This window comes from Bidens hawaiensis, unplaced genomic scaffold (assembly GCF_021521415.1).
Source record: "Bidens hawaiensis isolate Kalapana, Puna unplaced genomic scaffold, B.hawaiensis_p1.1 tig00011076_1, whole genome shotgun sequence".
NCBI lineage: Eukaryota > Viridiplantae > Streptophyta > Magnoliopsida > Asterales > Asteraceae > Bidens > Bidens hawaiensis.
In genome coordinates this window covers 327,322-347,210 of record NW_027491854.1, presented here as the reverse complement: position 1 = coordinate 347,210, position 19,889 = coordinate 327,322, and the positions used below count along the sequence as shown (strand labels likewise).

Below are 19,889 nucleotides of genomic sequence, written 5' to 3'. Positions count from 1 at the left end.
ACTATTAAACTTCTAGTTGATAAACCTAACGTGTTTGAAAATTGAACATCTTTTAAGTTGTACTTTGCCAATGCCAACAATCTTTCATGATAAATGAGTAAGGTCTTTGTGAACCATATGAATAAGGTCTTTGTATATTGACACATTTCTTCTAACATGCAAGTAAATTTCTTACAAAATTCAAAACATAAAGAAATCATTTCAACTACTTTACGATCTATGTATTATTTTCAAATGTTTGAGGTCAGATATGTTACTTACAAATGGGTTTTACATAAATATAACTTATGATTTATGATATAAACCGTAAACAAACAATTTAAGAATAAATGGTTACTAGAGTAAGGGGAGTGGGAGCGGCACATCAATGGAAGGCAGAGGGTAGCCACACCCCTCCTTACGATGTCGCACAAATTAATCTCGCAAATATAATTCAGTTGTAAGTTCTTTTTGTCTGGTATAGTTCTAGCTCCGGTATGTTAGCCATATTTTGGACACCATGAAATATGTTTTTCTAATACGGTTTCTCAAACACTAACGAAAACTGAACCCACTCCAAGTTTCACAATTTTTTTTGCCATAACGGTTCTCGATCATTAATAACTTGTTATAATTTAAGGATGATTAATAACACAAAAATTAAACTATAAAAAAGCCACAAAAGGTTTATGAATAAAGCTTACGCATGCGGACCAAAATTTGTGAACACAATGTGATTGTACTGAGAACAAAAATGATGAAACCATGAAGTGATGAACTCCATAAGTGCGTAAAAAATATTATCGTTATCAACCAGACAAAACTTAGTATCTCATAATAATGCTTAATCGATCTAACCAATTTGACATAGAATAACAACAAACGTTCATCTAAGCATTATGAAGTATAGACACATGTAACAAGCATGATAATAAAACAACAAATCATCCCTATTAAGTACCGGACTAGATTATATATGAGAAAGATAAAAGTAGAAGACTGTGAGATTGTTTGTCTTATAAATAATGAGAAAATTCTCTATATAGCTTATTTTGACCAACATTTTCTGGAAATAACATAGATTTTCTACAAATCCCCAAAATGACATAAAAATTTCCGTTGAATCCAACGGAATTTCAACACGTTCGATGGAATTCGTGGACCTTTATAATCGCGGCACGTGCCAATGTATTAATGGATCTGACGGAATTATTCATCTTTTACCTCTCAAACCATAAACCTCCATAACCAACATCCGTTGTCATATTTCTTAATCCTCCACAAAATCAAGCAAATCCATAGTGTAAATCACTTAGTTTATAAAGAACACAACCATAGTGTCACACCCCGCCAAGGCGGAAGTACGGGCGAGTGACATCATGTATACCGTAAGCATATGATTATCGCCAACATACATGTATTAGGATACCAATAGTATTAAAAAGTCTTTACATATCATAACTTATTTTCAAACAAAATTTGTTGAAAACAATTAGGAGATCTCTCGTATATGACCCTAAACATCGATAGGGTTATACAAGCAAAATCCTCCAAAATGGTATCCTAATTATGCATTGGGGCCCGTCTTCATTATTCCTTATGATCGTTGTTAATTCCCTAAAATAAATACGTTTAAAAAGTCAACACGATGGTTGGTGAGTTCACAGGTTTTGAGACTCGATATGAAATCACGTTATTCATAAAACGTTGAATCAGTTCACAAATAAGTATATGATAATATGTTGAAACAAATACGATTATCCTCGTAGACTAGCTAAATCTATGAATTAATATGACGAACCCTGAGCCTATAACCAAACCACGACTTATAACCGTTTGCCCTGTTCAAATCTCACAGATGGAATATACGCACCCTGTTTCGATGCAATATCGGAGGTTAGCGCGACTAACCTAACAGTAGGGGGAAATGTCAACGTCAATAGTACTATTCGTATATTCTTGTGGCTAACTCCGTTAGCTAATGATTATAGTATGCAAGCAAGGGACTTATAGCACCACATAGTTCAACTCATGTTCGCATAAGGATTGTGTGTTTTGTTTCTAATTATCGTATATAAAAGCAGTTGTGTATGTTTTCCACCCCCGAATAAATAAAACAGTAAAACCATAAAAAAAGGGGTAGTGAAACTCACCTTATGAGTTTAGGGTTTGGTTTGCTAGAATTTCAGGTTAGACCCGGGGTCCGCTGCCTTCACACGTCCTAAACGCGTAAGGTCAGTTAGTTACTCATGTCGACTCACAAGTCGGTTTATGCTAGTCGCTTTCACCGAATTAGTAGTTTAGTTATTTCTTATTTGTCGGTTTCTTTCACCAACCAAACGTTTTGTTTGTTCGTGTCGGTTGCTTTCACCAACCGAACGTTTCGTTTGTTTGTGTCGGTTTCTTTCACCCAACCGAAAGTTTCACATGTTTGTGTCGGTTGCTTTCACCAACCGAACGTTTCGTTTGTTTGTGTCGGTTGCTTTCACCAACCAAACGTTTTGCTTATTTCGTAAGTAGCTTTTCATATTAAAGTTTTTGGGACGACCCGTTGGTGATAAGATTTTATACTCAAAATAAATATTATACATCTATATAAATATTAAGATTGTACATTATTTTAACATATGTCTAGTATCATTCATGAAGGTTCATATACTCGCAATAAAAAAAACAACATGACCGAGTTGGTCACTTACACACACACACATATGTATATATATATATATATTTATATTGAAATTAGATATCTATTTTAGTAGAAAATATTCCTTTAAAACGGCCTACATTTCCGTAAAAATTTACATTTAACTATACTTTCATTTATAGTCCTCCAAACAGGCATTTATGATCGTTGTAACATGGAATACTTTTCCAAATATATACACACACAAAATTTGTTATTTCGCCATCAAAAGTTATATTTTTCAAATAATCAAGTTATTAAAACACTATATCCGGTTTTATTCATTTATTTTGTATTACCAATTTAAATGTCTTTTAACACACTCTTTTCGCAATGTTTGAATCACATTTAACACCTATTTTCAAGAGAGAGAGAGAGAGAGAGTCGCAAGTGTGTGCGGCCGGTTGCCGAGGATGGTGGTTTGAGATGATGGAAGTATGTTGCGGTGAAGGAGGTTTACCCGTGGAGGTGGCGTGCATACCGGTGGTAATATTGTGTAGATGGTGGTGGGATGTGGTGACCGAGAGGGTGTTTGTTGGTGGTTCCTGGTGGTGACGTTAAAATCCTTATGTTAGACTCGTTGCGATTAAACTTATATTAATCTAATCGTGCATGAATTAACCTTAAGAAATTATAACTAAGCATTGTACGGAAAAAGAGTTGTTTAACGGAGTGTCACACATAGTGTTCAATTTCACTCCAGAACTCAAAATCAAAAACCTTCGAATTTAAAATCTAGTGTTCAACGGACACTTAAACAGTTGGATCCGACGGAAGCATGAACTGAACCATCGAATCCGATTGTTTATTATTACATCACCTAGAACATGAATCCGTCGGATAGCTTAAATAAACGTCGTATCCACCAGAAAATTTGAATACGTGTTATGTTATATGCTGTTTCTGAAAAATGTTAGTAAAACTAGGCTATTTGTAGAATTTTAACACAATGCAAAATATTTTTCAATGAAAAATATTTTTTAATGAAATTATAAGTACTTTGAAAGGATAAAGAAAGTACCATTTAAATAGGGGAAAATTCCTAAAATGATCCAAATGAGGATAGAGAAAAAAAATAATCATAACTATATCAAGATTCTCAAAACAACCCTTAAAATATGTACTGAGAAGACGTATTGGGAAAATAAACGACCATATTTTTTAACCAGTCAAAATGTGACACGTGTAAAGGTACTAACACACCAGACAAGATTTTTAAAAATCTCGTCTGGTCCGACCATATTTTTAAGTTAATTAACTTTTTAAAAAACCGTCTCTCCAGACGGTTTTTTTATGTTTCTCGTCTGGTTCGTTCAAATTATTATTAATCCTAACTTCATCTTCTTCATCTTCTTCTTCATACCTACAAGATCTAATACCCACCGCCACCACCGTCGTAACCACCGCCACCGCCATTGGGACACTCCCTAGCCATGTGACCATCCTCCCCACACTTAAAATAACCACCACCGCCTCCACCACCTCCATAACCACCACCACCGTAACCGTCGTAACGATCACCACCACCATACCCACCTCCACGTCCTCCGCCACGTCCATCTCCATTGTAACCACCACCGCCTCCGCCACCATAACGATCACCACCGCCACCGCCACCGCCACCGCCACGGGTACTCCCCTGAACCGGTCTTCACTAGATTTGTTGACTTTTTTTGCATGTTGGATTAATCTAGTGTTTGACTTGGTTAATGGGTATTAGATCTTGTAGGTATGAAGAAGAAGATGAAGATGAAGAAGATGGAGTTAGGATTAATAATGATTTGAACGGACCAGACGAGAAACATAAAAAACCGTCTGGAGAGATAGTTTTTTAAAAAGTTATTTAACTTAAAAATATGGTCCGACCAGACGATATTTTTCTCGTCTGGTGTGTCAGTACCTTTACACGTGTCACATTTTGACTGGTTAAAAATATGGTCGTTTATTTTCCCAATGCGTCTTCTCAGTACATATTTTAAGATTGTTTTGAGAATCTTAGTTATTATATAGTTAGTATTTTTTTTTCTCACTCATCATTTGAATCATTTTGGGAATTTTCGCTTAACATAAATATAGAAAGTCAAATTCCCAATATAGAAGATAATGTCTTTCTTAAAATAGAAAATATGCAAAGTACTACAAAGTGCTTAAAATTCTAAATGTTTGAAATAACATAATAACTAAGAAACAGATAACATGTTTGAAACAGTAATCGGATATTGTTTAATTATAGTAACTGTAACATCAACACACACACACACACACAGCAACAAACGCCATTAAAGAGACACCATGAGCATCCCTGTTTACCCGCTCTCAAATCATCTTCAAACCCATGCGTATATATATACATACAACCCATTGCAGGCACACACTCTGTCGTGTGGTTTATCACTTTATCGGTTCAACCAGAGCCTCTCAGATCATATCCGAACACCCTTTTGATTACAACCCCACATTTCACTTTCATCTTTTTGTCTGAATTTGAACATACATACAAATTATATAATTCATAATTGTGTTATCGGATAAATGGAGGACAGGTTGAATATTCCGAACGACGGCGAAGAGATGGGTGAAACTGGAAACGAGAAGGAGATTGGAAAAGATGGATTGAAGAAGAAGATTATTAAGGAAGGTGATGGGTATGAGACTCCGAGTAATGGTGATGAAGTTGAAGGTAAACATTTGCATGATATTTATTGGTTGGGAATTTAGTTATAGATATTGATTATATGTTTTTGTAGTTCACTATGTTGGAAGCTTGCTTAATGGAACTCGCTTTGATTCTAGCTATGATCGGGACGTGCCGTTTAAGTTCAAGCTCGGGCTCGGTAAGAGTGGTTATGCACTTTTTAAATCGATTATTATTCTAAATGGGTTTGGAGTTCGTGGGGTTGAGTTTAGTCGAAACGGGTGCTTTTTATGACATGACTTAAAATTCTCAAGTATTTCATGTCAAAATTTATAAACACAGAATTATGTTTTTGATAGTTGCAAACGTAATTTTTGTGTACACATTTATATGTTTGCTTGTAAATTTGTCACTTTAAAGTATTTATACGCAAAAAAAAAATCATATTTTTTTCGGGTGATGACTGTCGTGTTCACATAATTATTTAAAAAAAAGTTGATTATTTTTTCAAACATGCCAAAAAAAATTTAAAAATTTTGGGTTATGTTATTGTTGTGTACACATGAGTCATACTATTGTGTTCATGTTCATGTGTCTGACATGATTTCGGGTTACAGTAGCTCCTATCAATGTTTCAAGGTCAGTTGAGGCTAGAAACCAAATCTTGAAAATATCATGTTGATAATCTTGGATGTTCATGTATGCAACCACAGGACATGTGATCCAAGGATGGGATGACGGTATCAAGACGATGAAAAAAGACGAAAAGGCCCTTTTCACGATACCACCTGCACTAGCGTATGGTGAATCTGGATCGCCCCCGTCCATCCCCCCTAACGCGACACTTAAGTTCGAAATCGAGTTGATATCATGGACCAAAGTTAAAGATATATGCAAAGATGGAGGCATTTTGAAAACAATAATAACTGAAGGAGAAAATTGGGAAACTCCTAAAGATCCAGATGAAGTCCTAGGTACATGTTTTGTCCTTCACTTGTCCTTTTCTATTACTATATTATTATTGATAATATAAATTTTCAAATAAATGTATTTCTATATTTTTTTTTTGTGACACGGGTTCTTGTTATGCAGTCAAGTACGAGGCTCGGCTTGATGATGGATGTTTAGTTTCAGAATCCGAGGAAGTTGAGTTCATTGTGAAGGATGGTAAGTTGTTTCGGGTTTAGAAAGGGTTATAAAAAGGTTTATAGTGGGTCGGCCTATTTAACTAAATGGCTTAAACAAGCCAACCCGAACATGGCCCGCTTAATTAAACAGATCAACCCGATCACGACCCATTTTTTAACGGGTTAGATATGCCAACACAAAGCCTGATTATTTCATGTCGTGTCAGAAATTGCCACATCATTTTAGTACATGTCGAGTTATGTTTGCCCATAATTACAATAGTTAATATTGTAATTATCATGCTTTAATATTGAAGGTCTGATTAAAATGATATAGAAGGTTGTACGCGTTAAAAAATAAACCTGTATATGCTCGGGTTTTTAGATTATGTAAATTTTACAATATTTGTGCAGGGTGTTTCTGTCCTGCATTATCAAGGGCTGTGAAAACTATGAAGAAAGGAGAAAAAACTCTCCTTACTGTGAAGCCACAATGTGAGATATTTAAACTTTAATAAACACAAAACATCAGTTTATATACAGAAAACTGAATGTTAATGACACATTTTATAAACCTTTTTTTTGTTACAGATGCATTCGGGGAGAAAGGCAGAGAACCAACAGGTGACAACGAATGTGTTGTGCTACCGAACACCACCCTCCAAATAACACTCGAGTTGGTTTCATGGAAAACTGTTTCCGAGGTTACAACTGATAGTAAGGTTCAAAAGAAAATATTAAAAGAGGGTGAAGGTTATGACCGCCCAAACGATGGTGCAGCCGTTCAAGGTTTTCTTTTTCTTTATTGCTGTCACGAGTAAAATGGGCCCAGTTGAAACATTTTGTTTCTGGGTCAAGTCGGTATTGGTGTGCATGAAACTGAAGAAACTGAAGAAACTGAAATAACTGAACACAAACAAAAACCGACGGTTTGGTTTTATGTTTTCATAAAAACTGAAGTTTCGGTTGGGTTTTGGTTTGAATGTAATTAAAACTGAAAACCGAGCCACACAGAATTTATTGATTTTTAATTTTTAATTTGTATGTTATATAATCTATAAGATTTTAATAAATATTGTAACCCAAATGCATAATACTTTCAAGTTTCAACAATACAATTAAGGAAGCTGTATGCAACTAAAACTGGGACGGGTTCGATCCAAATTTTTTGGTAATATAATATTATCTAAACTTGATTAACATATGGACTCTTTTCTTGTTTCTTTTAGTGAAATTGATCGGGAAACTCAAAGATGGAACCGTGTTTATGAAGAAAGGGTACGAAGATGTTCCATTTGAGTTCAAAATAGATGAAGGTGAGTACCATTTTGGAATTAACTGTTGAAAATGATTTATTTTTTAATAAGATTATGGAATCAAAACCGAGTCGGTATTTGTTTCTTATGACAGAACAAGTCATTGATGGACTTGATAGAGGTGTAAAGACCATGAAAAAGGGAGAAGTTTCAACGTTGACTATTCATCCGGATTATGCATTCGGTTTGACCGAATCACATCAAGATTTTGCTACTGTTCCTGCAAACTGTACCGTGTATTATGATGTCGAGTTGGTTTCATTTGAAAAGGTATATGAAGCTATATATGACATCACTATGTTAAACAGTTGAATTAATATAAGCAGTTGCTAATTATAGGAAAAAGATATGTGGGAATTAACGACGCAAGAAAAGATTGAAGCTTCAGGGAGAAAGAAAGAAGAAGGGAATATTCTTTTCAAGAAACAAAAATACGAGCGCGCTTCAAAGAGATACGAGAAGGTAAATGAGTGTTGCTTCGTTTTTGGATTCGCGTTAATGCAACTTGAAGTAGTAATAATAAGTTTATAGTGTTTGGATAAAGTGATTCTAGTTATGATTATTTAGAGGTCAAATAATTAGGCTTGTAAACGTATCAAATGTTTAGTGAACCGTCTGGAGAGAAGTTCATTTATTTAATAAAAGAACGAACATGAACAAAACAAAATGAAGACATGTCTCGTTCGTTTTATTTATGTTCGTAAACGTTCGTTTATGCTCGTTAGTTTACTTTTTTTAAATTGTAGGGCCCATTACAATTTAGTCTAGTTTTATTAAAATCTTTGGTCCAGCAGATTGAATAATCATAACTTATTAAACTCTCATATATGATTCTTGCAACTTCAAACATTTTAAATGAACACATTCTAACAGTCTATTAAACAACTTTGCATTGATTATGTTCTTGGACTATTAGCCACAAAAGTTAACTACACACACAATTATTTAACGAAACCGAGCTAATCATACACCCTTTTCTATAACACAGGCTCTTAGTTTCATCGAATACGATTCTGCGTTCAATGATGACGAAAAACAACAGGCAAAAGTGCTAAAAATCAGCTGCAATCTGAACAATGCTGCCTGCAAATTGAAATTGAGAGATTACAAACAAGCAGTAAAGCTTTGCACAAAAGTGTTAGATTCTGACAGCAAGAATGTTAAAGCACTTTACAGGAGAGCACAAGCATGCATTCGGTTAGTGGACTTGGATGTTGCAGAGATGGATATCAAGAAAGCACTTGAAATTGATCCTGATAATAGGTAATCTTTTGACTTTGAAATAAGTCAAAAACCTTTTTATGAGTTTGACTTTTGGTGCATTGACTTAGTTTTTTGATTAGGGATGTGAAGTTGGAGTACAAATTGTTGAGGGAAAAGGTGAAGGAATATAACAAGAAAGACGCGCAGTTTTATGGAAATATATTCGCGAAAATGAATAAAATGGAGCACCTTAATTCTGCTGTAAGTCATCGTGTTCGTCAACTTAACCTGACAACGTGACACGATTGACACTCCTATTTGAATCTAAAGATTACATGATAATTTATTTTTAATTGCAGAATGGAGCAAGAAAGCAGGAGGCTGTGCCCATGACGATCAATAGCAAGGCTTGATGACTGAATCTTTCCTCGCTTTCTTGATCTCTAATCACGGTGGATAACTAATAACACGACTGCAAGTGTTTAGCTAGCTGAGGTTTCATTATGAGGTTTTATAGTGTCATTGAGAAAGTTATGGAAGTTGATTAGAAATAAGAACTCACCATTTTTGTATCAATCTTCAAATAAAAGTTGTGTTAGTTTAAAACTTTCCTATTCTCCATATGTTTTTGAAATTATGCTTGTTAAAAAGTACTGAATTGTTAGGAATATTTCAAGTTTTAAACCGTCACTCACGAACCCTCCTCTATTGTCCGCGTTGGTGCATTCTGACTACTCGCACAAACTTCAGAAACATAAACTCATAAAGTGATGAATCGGAGAAAGTGAATGCGTTGGTTTGGAAAGCGGAGAAGGATAGGCTATCGACATGATACGGTTTGCTATATCGTTATATTCAAATTGAATCGAGTGATTGCGGTCTTCGTGTTGATTACTAGGAGTCACGTGAACTTGCCAACCGAGTATGGAGCTAGCTACATAAGCTCATGGTGTTACATTCCCCCTTTATTTGCTTTTTCGGTTAGTGATCTTCTGGAACTTCTCAAAAGAGCTCCGTTACGTAACAAGAAAAGGAAGTTTTACACGGTATTATAATGACGACTTGTTGGTGTAAATGGAAAGTGAAAACAAGACAATATTTAAAAAATGAAGTAGAAACGGTGCATAAAGTTGTGAAATCGTTCCACATTTAAATCTGTAAGTCGGAAAGATTAGTGTGATATTTAGGGGTGAGCAAGAAATCGAAAAAACCAAACCGAAACCGGAAAAACCAAAAAATCCAAACCGAACCGAAACAAAAAACTAATGGTTTGGTTTTATGTTTTTGTAAAAACCGCACTAACGGTTCTGTTTTGGTTTTGCATGTAAAAAAACAGAAAAAACCGAACTGAACCAGTTTCTTAAATTTTGTTTTTTTTATATTTTATATTAAGTAATTTATAAGAATTTAATAAATATGTAACTCCAATATTTTCGATCAAATGTATAAGCTATTATTTTACAATTAACAAAATTATATATACTTAAATATTCATTATTTTTTGTCAACTTTTTTCGGCTTAAAATTTTCAAGCTCAAATGACAAAAACTGAAAAACCCAAAACCGATCCAAAACCAAAATGAAATCCAAAAAACCGACACCGAACGGTTTCAAAAACTCTAAAAACTGAAGTGTTGGTTTTCGGTTTGGTTTTAGCCAAAAACCGCACCAAACCGCACTACGCACAGTGATATCTATTCTTAACTCATTTGTACGTGTGTTCTTTTGGGCCTATTTGTCGTCTTTAATGAAAGTTGTTAAGGTGGTAAAAAACAAAAATTTCAAATCTTCCTCTTTTATTAAACTTTTTACTTAACCTCTCACGTGATATTACATTACCGGAACTACAAAACAGAATAACAAAAACCGTTACAACCGGAAAACTCCGTTAAAATTCCGGTAACAAATCCACCTTCGCCGGCACAAACTTCACCAACTCCTTGGACCGAATCCACGGCTTCACCACCACAACCGACTCAAACACATTCAACTCTCCACTCATCCTCTCAACCGCCTGAATCTTCAAATAATACTTCATCCCGGACACCACCTGCTTCTCTGCCTCCACCACCTCCAAAAACCTCAATCCTCCGTCGTCATTCACCGCCTTACTCCGCCGCAACCGATTATACTCCTCCACCGAGTACCTTCCGATCTCCTGAACCGGCTTGTTCGATTTCACGTCGTCTACTTTTGTTCTCGTTCCTATCAATCCGTTTGTTACAGAGCTTGAGATTAAAATGACGAGTGTGAAGGTAATGCATGAGAGATTTGCATTTGCCATAATTGAATGTTGATTGATTTGGAATTTGGAGGGAGGGGTGGGTGGTTTAAGTAGACGATGAATCGAGTGACACGTGGCGGAAACGCCGGTGTGGATGCATTATCGGAGTGCCGCGTGATAATTGGGAAGACGACGAAGAATGTCAGGAGGTTTTGTACTTTTGTCCATCATTACGTGGTTTTTTTTATCGAATTATCTTTGCGTTTATTGGTTCGATGCATGTCCTGATTCATATTTTATTTGTTTTGGCAAGGTGTTCATGAACCGGTTTAGGTTGGTTTTTAATTTTGGATTTTTTGATTTTTAGATTTTATCATTTGAGATTGAAAATTTAACGCCTGAGAAACAAAATTTGGCCCAAAATAATGAACATGGGTTAAAATTATTTTGCTAATTAATAATAACTGATTATTAGGTATTGGATCATTTCAAAAGTTTTTTACAGCGAGAAGTGAATGTGTAACTCCATTAATCCCTAATTTCACCTACATTTCTTATGTGTAGGTGCGTTGTGTAGGTGCATATGTATGTGTATAGGTACATATGTTTGTATATGTGTACGTATGTTTCTATATGTGTAGGTACATAGGTTTGAATATGGTTTGCTACATTTATATGTTTGTAGGTATGTTTAAATGTGTAATTAAGACATAAATACAACCAAACTACATATATGTATGTAACATCATATGAAATGGAGTGAAATTAGGGATTAATGGAGTTATACATTCATTTCTCGCTGTAATATCACTTCTCGCAAGATCCACCCCCTTGATTATTATACATTTGAGTTACGTGTTTAACAAACTTTTATAAATCACTTTAAATAATAAATAAAAATATATGAATTCGGTTTGATTCGGTTCGGTTTTTTCGATTTAAATGCCAAAACCGAAAAGTAAGTTTGGTTTTTACAAAAACATAGAATGAAACCGTCGGTTTTTGTTTCGTTTAGATTTTTTAATTTCATGTACACCCTCGCTTTTAGGATCCAAGTATGTCATGTTATATCTTTGGTTACTTTACAAAATAACTGTTAAAATGAAATATTAAGTTTATTTAATTTTTATAAAAATAACAAAAAAATAATAATGGATTCTCTCGATTTAGTGGTTTTAGAAATGTTAAAACTGATTAGCCAAAAATTAGGTCGGTTTCAAATCAAGTTATTCCGGTACACCATCAGTAGCCTTCAATGCTTAAAACCCTTGGTCTACTTTTTTCAGCGGGGCCATGGTGGACAGTTCTTTCGCGGTGATAGAGGTCGTGGTCATCGGTTCCCTTAGTGCCTACTATGTCGTAAAGAAGGTAACTATGCCATTTCATGCCCCTAACTTAGTAACTTGCTACTTATGCCGCATGTGCTACCATATTAGATTCTGAATTAGCCAAGGCTTTGCATGCCTAGTGCCACATTACTCCGAACTCAACTGGTATGTAAACTCTGGGGCTACCGATCATACGACTGCTTCCACATGATTTTGTTTTTAAAGCTACACCTTCAAGTAGTGCCGAAGTCACTTTTAAAATGGTAATGTCCTTAATATCTAGCATGTTTGATAACCCTCTAAGCATGTTTCTTTTAAGGGATGTCTTGGTTATTCCCAACATTACAAAAATCCAATTATCTGTTAGTAATATTGTCCCAATCTTACTTCTATATTCTAGACCCAACAATGAAGCGTGTCCTCGCACAAGGAAGATGTGAAAGTGGCTTATATGCCCTTCATTAAAATGTTCAAGCACGTGTGATGGATTCTCGTTCAAAGTTAAGGGCATCATTTGAACTATGACACTCTTGATTAGGGAATATGTTATTTGATCATATTTTACTCTTAATTAAATTGGGCCATTTTCAGTTACGGTTATTTTACCAAAACCACTTATGTCTACACCGTGCCAATTAGTTAAAGCACATCGGTAAAGTTCAACTTGTAGCGAAAACTACTTGTCAAAGACAATCAAATAAAAGTTTAACTAAATAAGTTGAGATATACTACTTACCAAAGACAATCAAATAAAAATTTAACTCAATAAGTTGAGATATACTTTTTAGCCCCTCAACTTTGATTTCACCTTATACTTCCCCTCAAATTTCATAATGTAACTTTTGCTAAAAAAAAACTTTTATCGTAACGAATCAAACACCAACTTCCTGTCATGTACCCACCACAACACACATTAGCCTTCGAACATCTAGTGTCTCTAACCTGCTCGATATTCCTCTACTTACTAAGAATATCTTCCACAACCGTGAGTTCCATATTATCATTCAGCACTCGTTCAATTGGGCTAATTTGATTTGATGTTTGGTTAAGGTGAAAATAAACTAAACTGATACAAGTGGGCTAATTTAATTGGGAGCCCAAATGGTCCAGTTATAATGGAGTTGTGATATCAGAGTTTCTTTAATCTTTAAAAACCACTCATTTTATCTGTTTTTACAAACGTTTTTACAATTTTTTGTTTATTTATACTTCAAACATACCCAATTTATAGATAAAACCCTTTAAAAAATTGAAGTTTATAGATGACAAAATGTCTTGCTTCTTTGTCCTTTACTCGTACTCAAAACTATAGGTTTTTATTAAACTTTGATTTGTATCACTTAACTATCCTTTTGAAAAGCCCCATGAATAAAACGAATAAAAAGGCCATAGTCTTTTTCATTAACCAGAACCACAGTTGCTGCCGTAGCTGTCCGCGGAAGAGAAGATATCGTCTAACACATACTACGTATTCACATATATGAAGGAATGGACTGTGGGCACATGCCCACCTAGGTCCAAGGTAAATCCACCCATGAGCTTAAGAGCTTATTAGTGATTTAGATTATGCACTTTGTTTTTTTATCGGGGTACTAACAGTTTGTTAAGACATTTACGATGAAATATTATGTTTGTTTTATATGTATATGATCAAGTATGTTGGTTCTATGTGCACAAGACCTAACATAAATGTATAGCTAATAGCTTAATACCACATGATTCTACAGCAGTGCAATGTCACACAATAAGCAAGTTGACACGAATAATATGATTAAGGTATATTTAACCTGAAACATATAACTTTGATGCAAAAAATATTATTTAAATTAATTGAATACACTTTCAATGATAAATGTGATACACGAAACCTGAATTAACTTAAGCCCAATAGGATCTTGTTTATTGTTATCACAATTATCGTTGATCTTTGAACAAAAATGTTTACATATAGGGGTCCATTTTTTTGTACTTGTATGGGGCAACCGAAATCTCAAAGAAGGCATTGGTAATACACGAAACATATTCATATAAGTTAGAAATTATAATATATCGCCTCTACACATAGCTTAGACCCTGGTACTTATAATTCGTGATCTAGAAATCTACAACCTACGATCTTTTTTTTTTGGCATCACAAGGGGCAATTTTAATTCTTAAGTTAGATAAGACTTGGCGCAGACACACACCAATACACATACAATCATTTTGGCCCTGTTGTAGGTTTAGTCAATTACATGTCAATAGAAAAACAACAATTGGCTTGTGGCATTGTCTTTCCTGATAAGCATATCTCTCACAAGTTTTGGACCAATAGGGCATATTATTACTACTGGGCCAGAAGATAGTAACCACCACAATTTTATGAAATCTGACTAGTCACAATTTTATTTGTATTGTATTATTGTATATATTACTACTTAGGCAAAATTCATATATAATTACACAATATGGGTAAAATCACTCAAATGACCATTTTACCCTTTAATTGTTTTTAGGTGTCATTCATGACAATTGGTGTTGAAATAGTCTTTGTAGATCCAGTCTATGAGTAGTTAGGAGTCAAAATTCCACTCATTTTTTATGGTACCTCAAAACTACTACACTACAAACACCAAGAATATTTGTCACAAAACATTTGATTCTCCAAAGTACATTGTGAATGCTGACCAAGGCCTGTTTTTTGTAGGTACTATTTTTTTAAAGCTTGAGTTTTAGAAACTATTAATTGGAATACAATTTACAACCACAACAAACATCCCTACGAGTTATAAGTTATAACTATCACATGAGAGGTAAATCGAGCTCACTAATGTGTCCTCTTTATTAAATGTTTTAACTAGTAATCTAAAGTGAACACAAGAGTAATACTTAATAACGACAATGAAGAAAAAGATAAAGAAATCAATACAATAAAAAGAAGAAAATGATGCTTGTTCAGGTGAAAGAAAGAGACATAAAGTGAGAAAAGAAGGTGATTTGTACCTAAATTAAGCTATGATAATTAGTGACAGGCTGGTAAATGGACTATTCCTAATTATAGTTGATAATAAACAAATGAAACCCCACATGGAAACACCTTCAATCAATCTTTCCTAACTATTACTTTTATTTTATACTTTTGGTTTTTCTTTGTTCTATTCTCACTTAATCATGAAACTCCATTATTCATCTTGCTTTCTTATGACTTTTAACCAAAGTCAAAAGAGGCTATAATGTTGACTTTTTAGTAAATTATTAATAAAGATTGCTTCTTTCAAGAAATACCATTCAGTCTTGCCAATATCAGTATTAGAAAAAGGGTTTGAAGGCATTACTTGTACACTACCAATATGCTTTGATGGTGTTGTGATTAATTTAAATTAATTTACGGGAATGCTAAACAGGATGTGTTCGCGGATCATACTAGACACGAACTTTGAAAATTTTACATGAACCTAAACACAACACAATTTCTTTCTTTTTCTTCGTTTTTTCATATTAATACTCTAAAATTATAAATTTACATAAAAACTCAAATGTGTATAAAACATTTATGCTTAAACTATAAAACTTGATGTTCATTTCTCTTTTTAGGTTTAAGTTATGACGCAAAACACTTTAAAAAATTAAAATAAATGGGTTAACATGCGGGCTAGAATCCAACTCGTTTATCTAAGCAGGTTTGCAAGTTCAACTTAAAGCTGACACGGACATGTTTAGACCAAACCAAAATATGTGAATTTTGTGTTAGGTTTATATCGTGTCTATAACTCACACCCTTGTTGATTAATGACGTGTACCAATTAACACCTCCATTAGATAAAAATGTAACCATGTGTCCATTTACGATTCACTTTAGCATTGTCGGATAATCTTTGGCAATGCTTGGATCTATTTAGACAAACCAAGATGGATAATCTAGGATCTAGAGGATTGAACTCCATTGACCATGTTTGGCAATCCTTTAATATTATTATCTACCAAGTTATCAACTTTAGTCCATGTAATGTCAATGTCATTCTTCAAGAAATTTGGTTACAACTACTGTTAGGTACATATTAAATCAAAGGGGCCATCAATCATCCTCTCTAGTCTCTAGTTACATCCTTTGTACCCTACTTCAAAAGTACCTCTCCATCAACTAAAATATGATTGAAGGAATAGTTAATCCTGAAGGAAACCAGTTAACTCAACATGGTTAAAATGGTGAAAAATTTGTAAATAAACTACATTTATTTAAAAAGAATGTGAAGTGATAAAAGGGAGATCCAATTGTTGAATTTGGAACTTTGCTAAAGACTTTGTAAGCCAAGCTTTCATGTAGAGTTTGGCTGTCTATCTCTCAATGGGTATCTTTCTACATCTAAAAGCCACCACTTTAGACATTCTACTTATCCAAAAAAGATAAGATTTTATTTTTTAATATGTTTCTAATGCAGATGATTGTCAATTAAAACAGGTCTTTGATTCCTTGGCCAACCTGGGATTTTGATTCCTTTCCCCCTTGTCTTTGCAATAATTTCTTGATGATTAATTGTAATTGTAGACAAATATGAGTTTGTGTGTGTATAGAAAAACAGGACATATATATTTATACGTAAAGACAAACACGCGTATGTATCATGTGTGCACACAAGCGTTATATGTATGTATAGACACGACCGTGGTTAATATTATAAATGTATTAATGAGTTGTATTGTAATACTGGGACCTAACATTGTTTATCGATATACTGTTTCTCATACACATACTTATATGCTTAAGATTCACTAAAAATAAATCCAAGAATACATTGATCCGCCTGGAAAATGTTTGTAAAAAAAATTTCGCTACATTTCACCGTATCTGACTTTTAGGACAAATCTCTCTCTCTCTCTCTCACACACACACATACATACATACAATCTAATTAATCACACATTTTAAAGATATAAAACCTTAATAGTACAATAGTACACCTTGAGATTGGGCAAGCCTATATACATGGCTCACACTACTAACTTTAGAAACAAGGTACAAGTATAGCATAAAGTACCAAGTAAAGAAAACATCTTGGGGAAAAAGATTCACCTCTAAATGTTGTCTGTCATAATGTCATTCCAGGATAGTAAAAAAGAACGGTGGAATCAAATGGTTGTCAATATTGGATTCCAGAATGGAGTTGTTCTTAAATGTCCCTACTAACAGCTGGTTTACAATTAATAATACGAAAATCAACATCTAATCTTTATTCTAAAGCTGCCATTTTTTCTTATCTTCAAAACCAATTTTCATTGCCATTGATTATGACACTTCTTAAAGAAAGACAACTTGCACAAAAAAACCGGTTCCGGAACCTAACTGGTGGAACCGAACCGGAACCGGTTCCAGTTCCAACCCGGTTGGAACAATACCCGGTTTGGGTATTTTTGTACCCGAAAATCGTACCCGGTTCTCATATTTATATGTCAGTACCGGTTCCAAACCGGTTCCTACCCGGTTCTTAATTGGAACCGGTTTGGTTCGTACCCGGAATAACCGGTTCCGACGGGTTTTTTTGAAGGGTCAAACAAAAGTCAAACTAGCCGTTGGAACCGGTTCCAACGGTAATATAGCCGTTGGAACCGGTTTTTTTAGACACCAATTAGCCGTTGGAACCGGTTCCAACGGTAATATAGCCGTTGGAACCGGTTTTTAAGACAATAGATCCGTTGGAACCGGTTCCAACGGTAATATAGCCGTTGGAACCGGTTTTTGGGCCAAACCTATATATAAGTTGTTTCCATTACTTGTTTCACCACCAAACTCAAAAACAAACTACAATACTACTCCTTTAGCAAACCCGTTCCTTTACCCGACCATCCAACTAAATATTATTATGGCACCCATCAAAAAAACTAACAACAAGGCTAAGAAGAGTGTTTTTGTTGCCCCCGTTCCTGTTACGGAGGACCCAAGGGTTGTTACGGTAGTCAACCATAACCGCAACCAAGACGTATGGAAGAATTGGGATTTGATTGTGGATGACGAAGGTTATCAAAAGGCTCGTTGCAAACTATGTGGTTCAATATTAAAGCACGATTCCAACTCTACTTTGAGAAAGCACATCGAGAAGCCATATTGCAAGGCGTTGAAAGGGATTGGCGCGACCGATCAAATTGACTTGGGTAAAGATGGTACACTATTTCGTTACAACACGACTCAAGTTCAAGATAGAATGGCAAAGTTCGTTATTCAACGAGGTTTGCCGTTTAACCACTTTGATGACCCGGAGTTGACGTCGTTGATTCGCGAAACTCTACAACCGAGATACACACATGTAAGTCGTACTACCTTAAGCGTCATTGTATCAGGTTGTGGGAGTGTGCTAAAAAAGAGTTAATCGAGTCTTTTCATTCTTTAGAAGCCATGGTTAGTTTAACTACCGATATTTGGTCGGCACCACACGGGTTGCCCGAATCATACATATGTGTCACCGCTCATTGGGTTGATCCGGTGACATGGCAATTGATGAAACGCACCATCGCTTTTGAAAACTTCCCGTTCCCACATACCGCCGAAAAATTGTTTGAATTACTTGATGAAGTTATAACGACTTACAACTTGAGAAATAAAATATTTTCGATTTCGTTTGACAACGCTTCAAACAATACTAAGGTGTGACAACTGCCCAATCCGACCCGACCCAGGTACCCGTTTTCGAATCCGATTCTTTTTATGATTTAAAATTTGATTATTAATCTTTGTAAATTTAACATTAAATAAATTATATAAATATTTTTATATTACTTAATAATAATAATAATAGTATTAATTTCTTCCCGCCTCCCTCTTTCTCTCTTGTCGCCATCCCGCCATTTTCTTTCTTGTCGCCATCTCGCCCTTTTCTCTCTCTTGTTGCCGTCCCGCCCCTCTGCTTAGCCCTTACGCCTTGAACCCCTTTTCTCTTAACTCTTTGCTTGTCCTTTGGTTCTTCCCGCCTAAGGATGTCTGCGCAGCTCCACGCGCCAGACTCTTTACAAGGAAGCCTGCGTGAAGACCGACTGTTCCTGCGATACGCGAGGCGAACTCTTCTCGCAGCGCGCTAAGAATTGTAATTCTTCTCGCAGCGCGCTAAGAATTGTAGTTCTTCTCGCAGCGCGCTAAGAACGGTAGTTCTTCCCGCGACGCGCTAAGAATTTGTAGTTCTTCCCGCGACGCGCTAAGGATTATAGTTCTTCCCGCGACGCGCTAAGGATTATAGTTCTTCCCGCGGCGCGCTAAGGATTATAGTTCTTCTCGCAGCGCGCTAAGGCTTGTTCTGTCTGCCTTTGCCCTCGCGCGTGCGCTCGAATCTTCTCGCGCTAAACTTTAAGTCTTTTCTTCTGTTTAGGTCAGCCTGTATCTTTTGATATCTTATCTTTTGTTTGAAGCACTGTAGGTCAGTTCCGAC

At 35.2% G+C, this 19,889-nt stretch overlaps 1 protein-coding gene and 1 pseudogene across 1 annotated transcript; one reads left to right on the top strand and one right to left on the bottom strand.

Moving 5' to 3' along the window:
• The first annotated feature begins 5,197 nt into the window (after positions 1 to 5,197).
• Positions 5,198 to 10,042, top strand: LOC143537032 (peptidyl-prolyl cis-trans isomerase FKBP62-like). Its single transcript, XM_077030903.1, has 12 exons — positions 5,198 to 5,345; positions 5,413 to 5,499; positions 6,014 to 6,274; positions 6,393 to 6,467; positions 6,842 to 6,922; positions 7,019 to 7,216; positions 7,657 to 7,743; positions 7,838 to 8,013; positions 8,083 to 8,205; positions 8,732 to 9,006; positions 9,087 to 9,207; positions 9,306 to 10,042. Exons 1-12 carry the CDS (start codon positions 5,198 to 5,200, stop codon positions 9,357 to 9,359), a joined length of 1,686 nt encoding a protein of 561 aa, XP_076887018.1. The 3' UTR covers positions 9,360 to 10,042.
• A 792-nt stretch (positions 10,043 to 10,834) lies between these two features.
• LOC143537031 (cysteine proteinase inhibitor B pseudogene) lies at positions 10,835 to 11,230 on the bottom strand (annotated as a pseudogene).
• Positions 11,231 to 19,889: the final 8,659 nt, after the last annotated feature.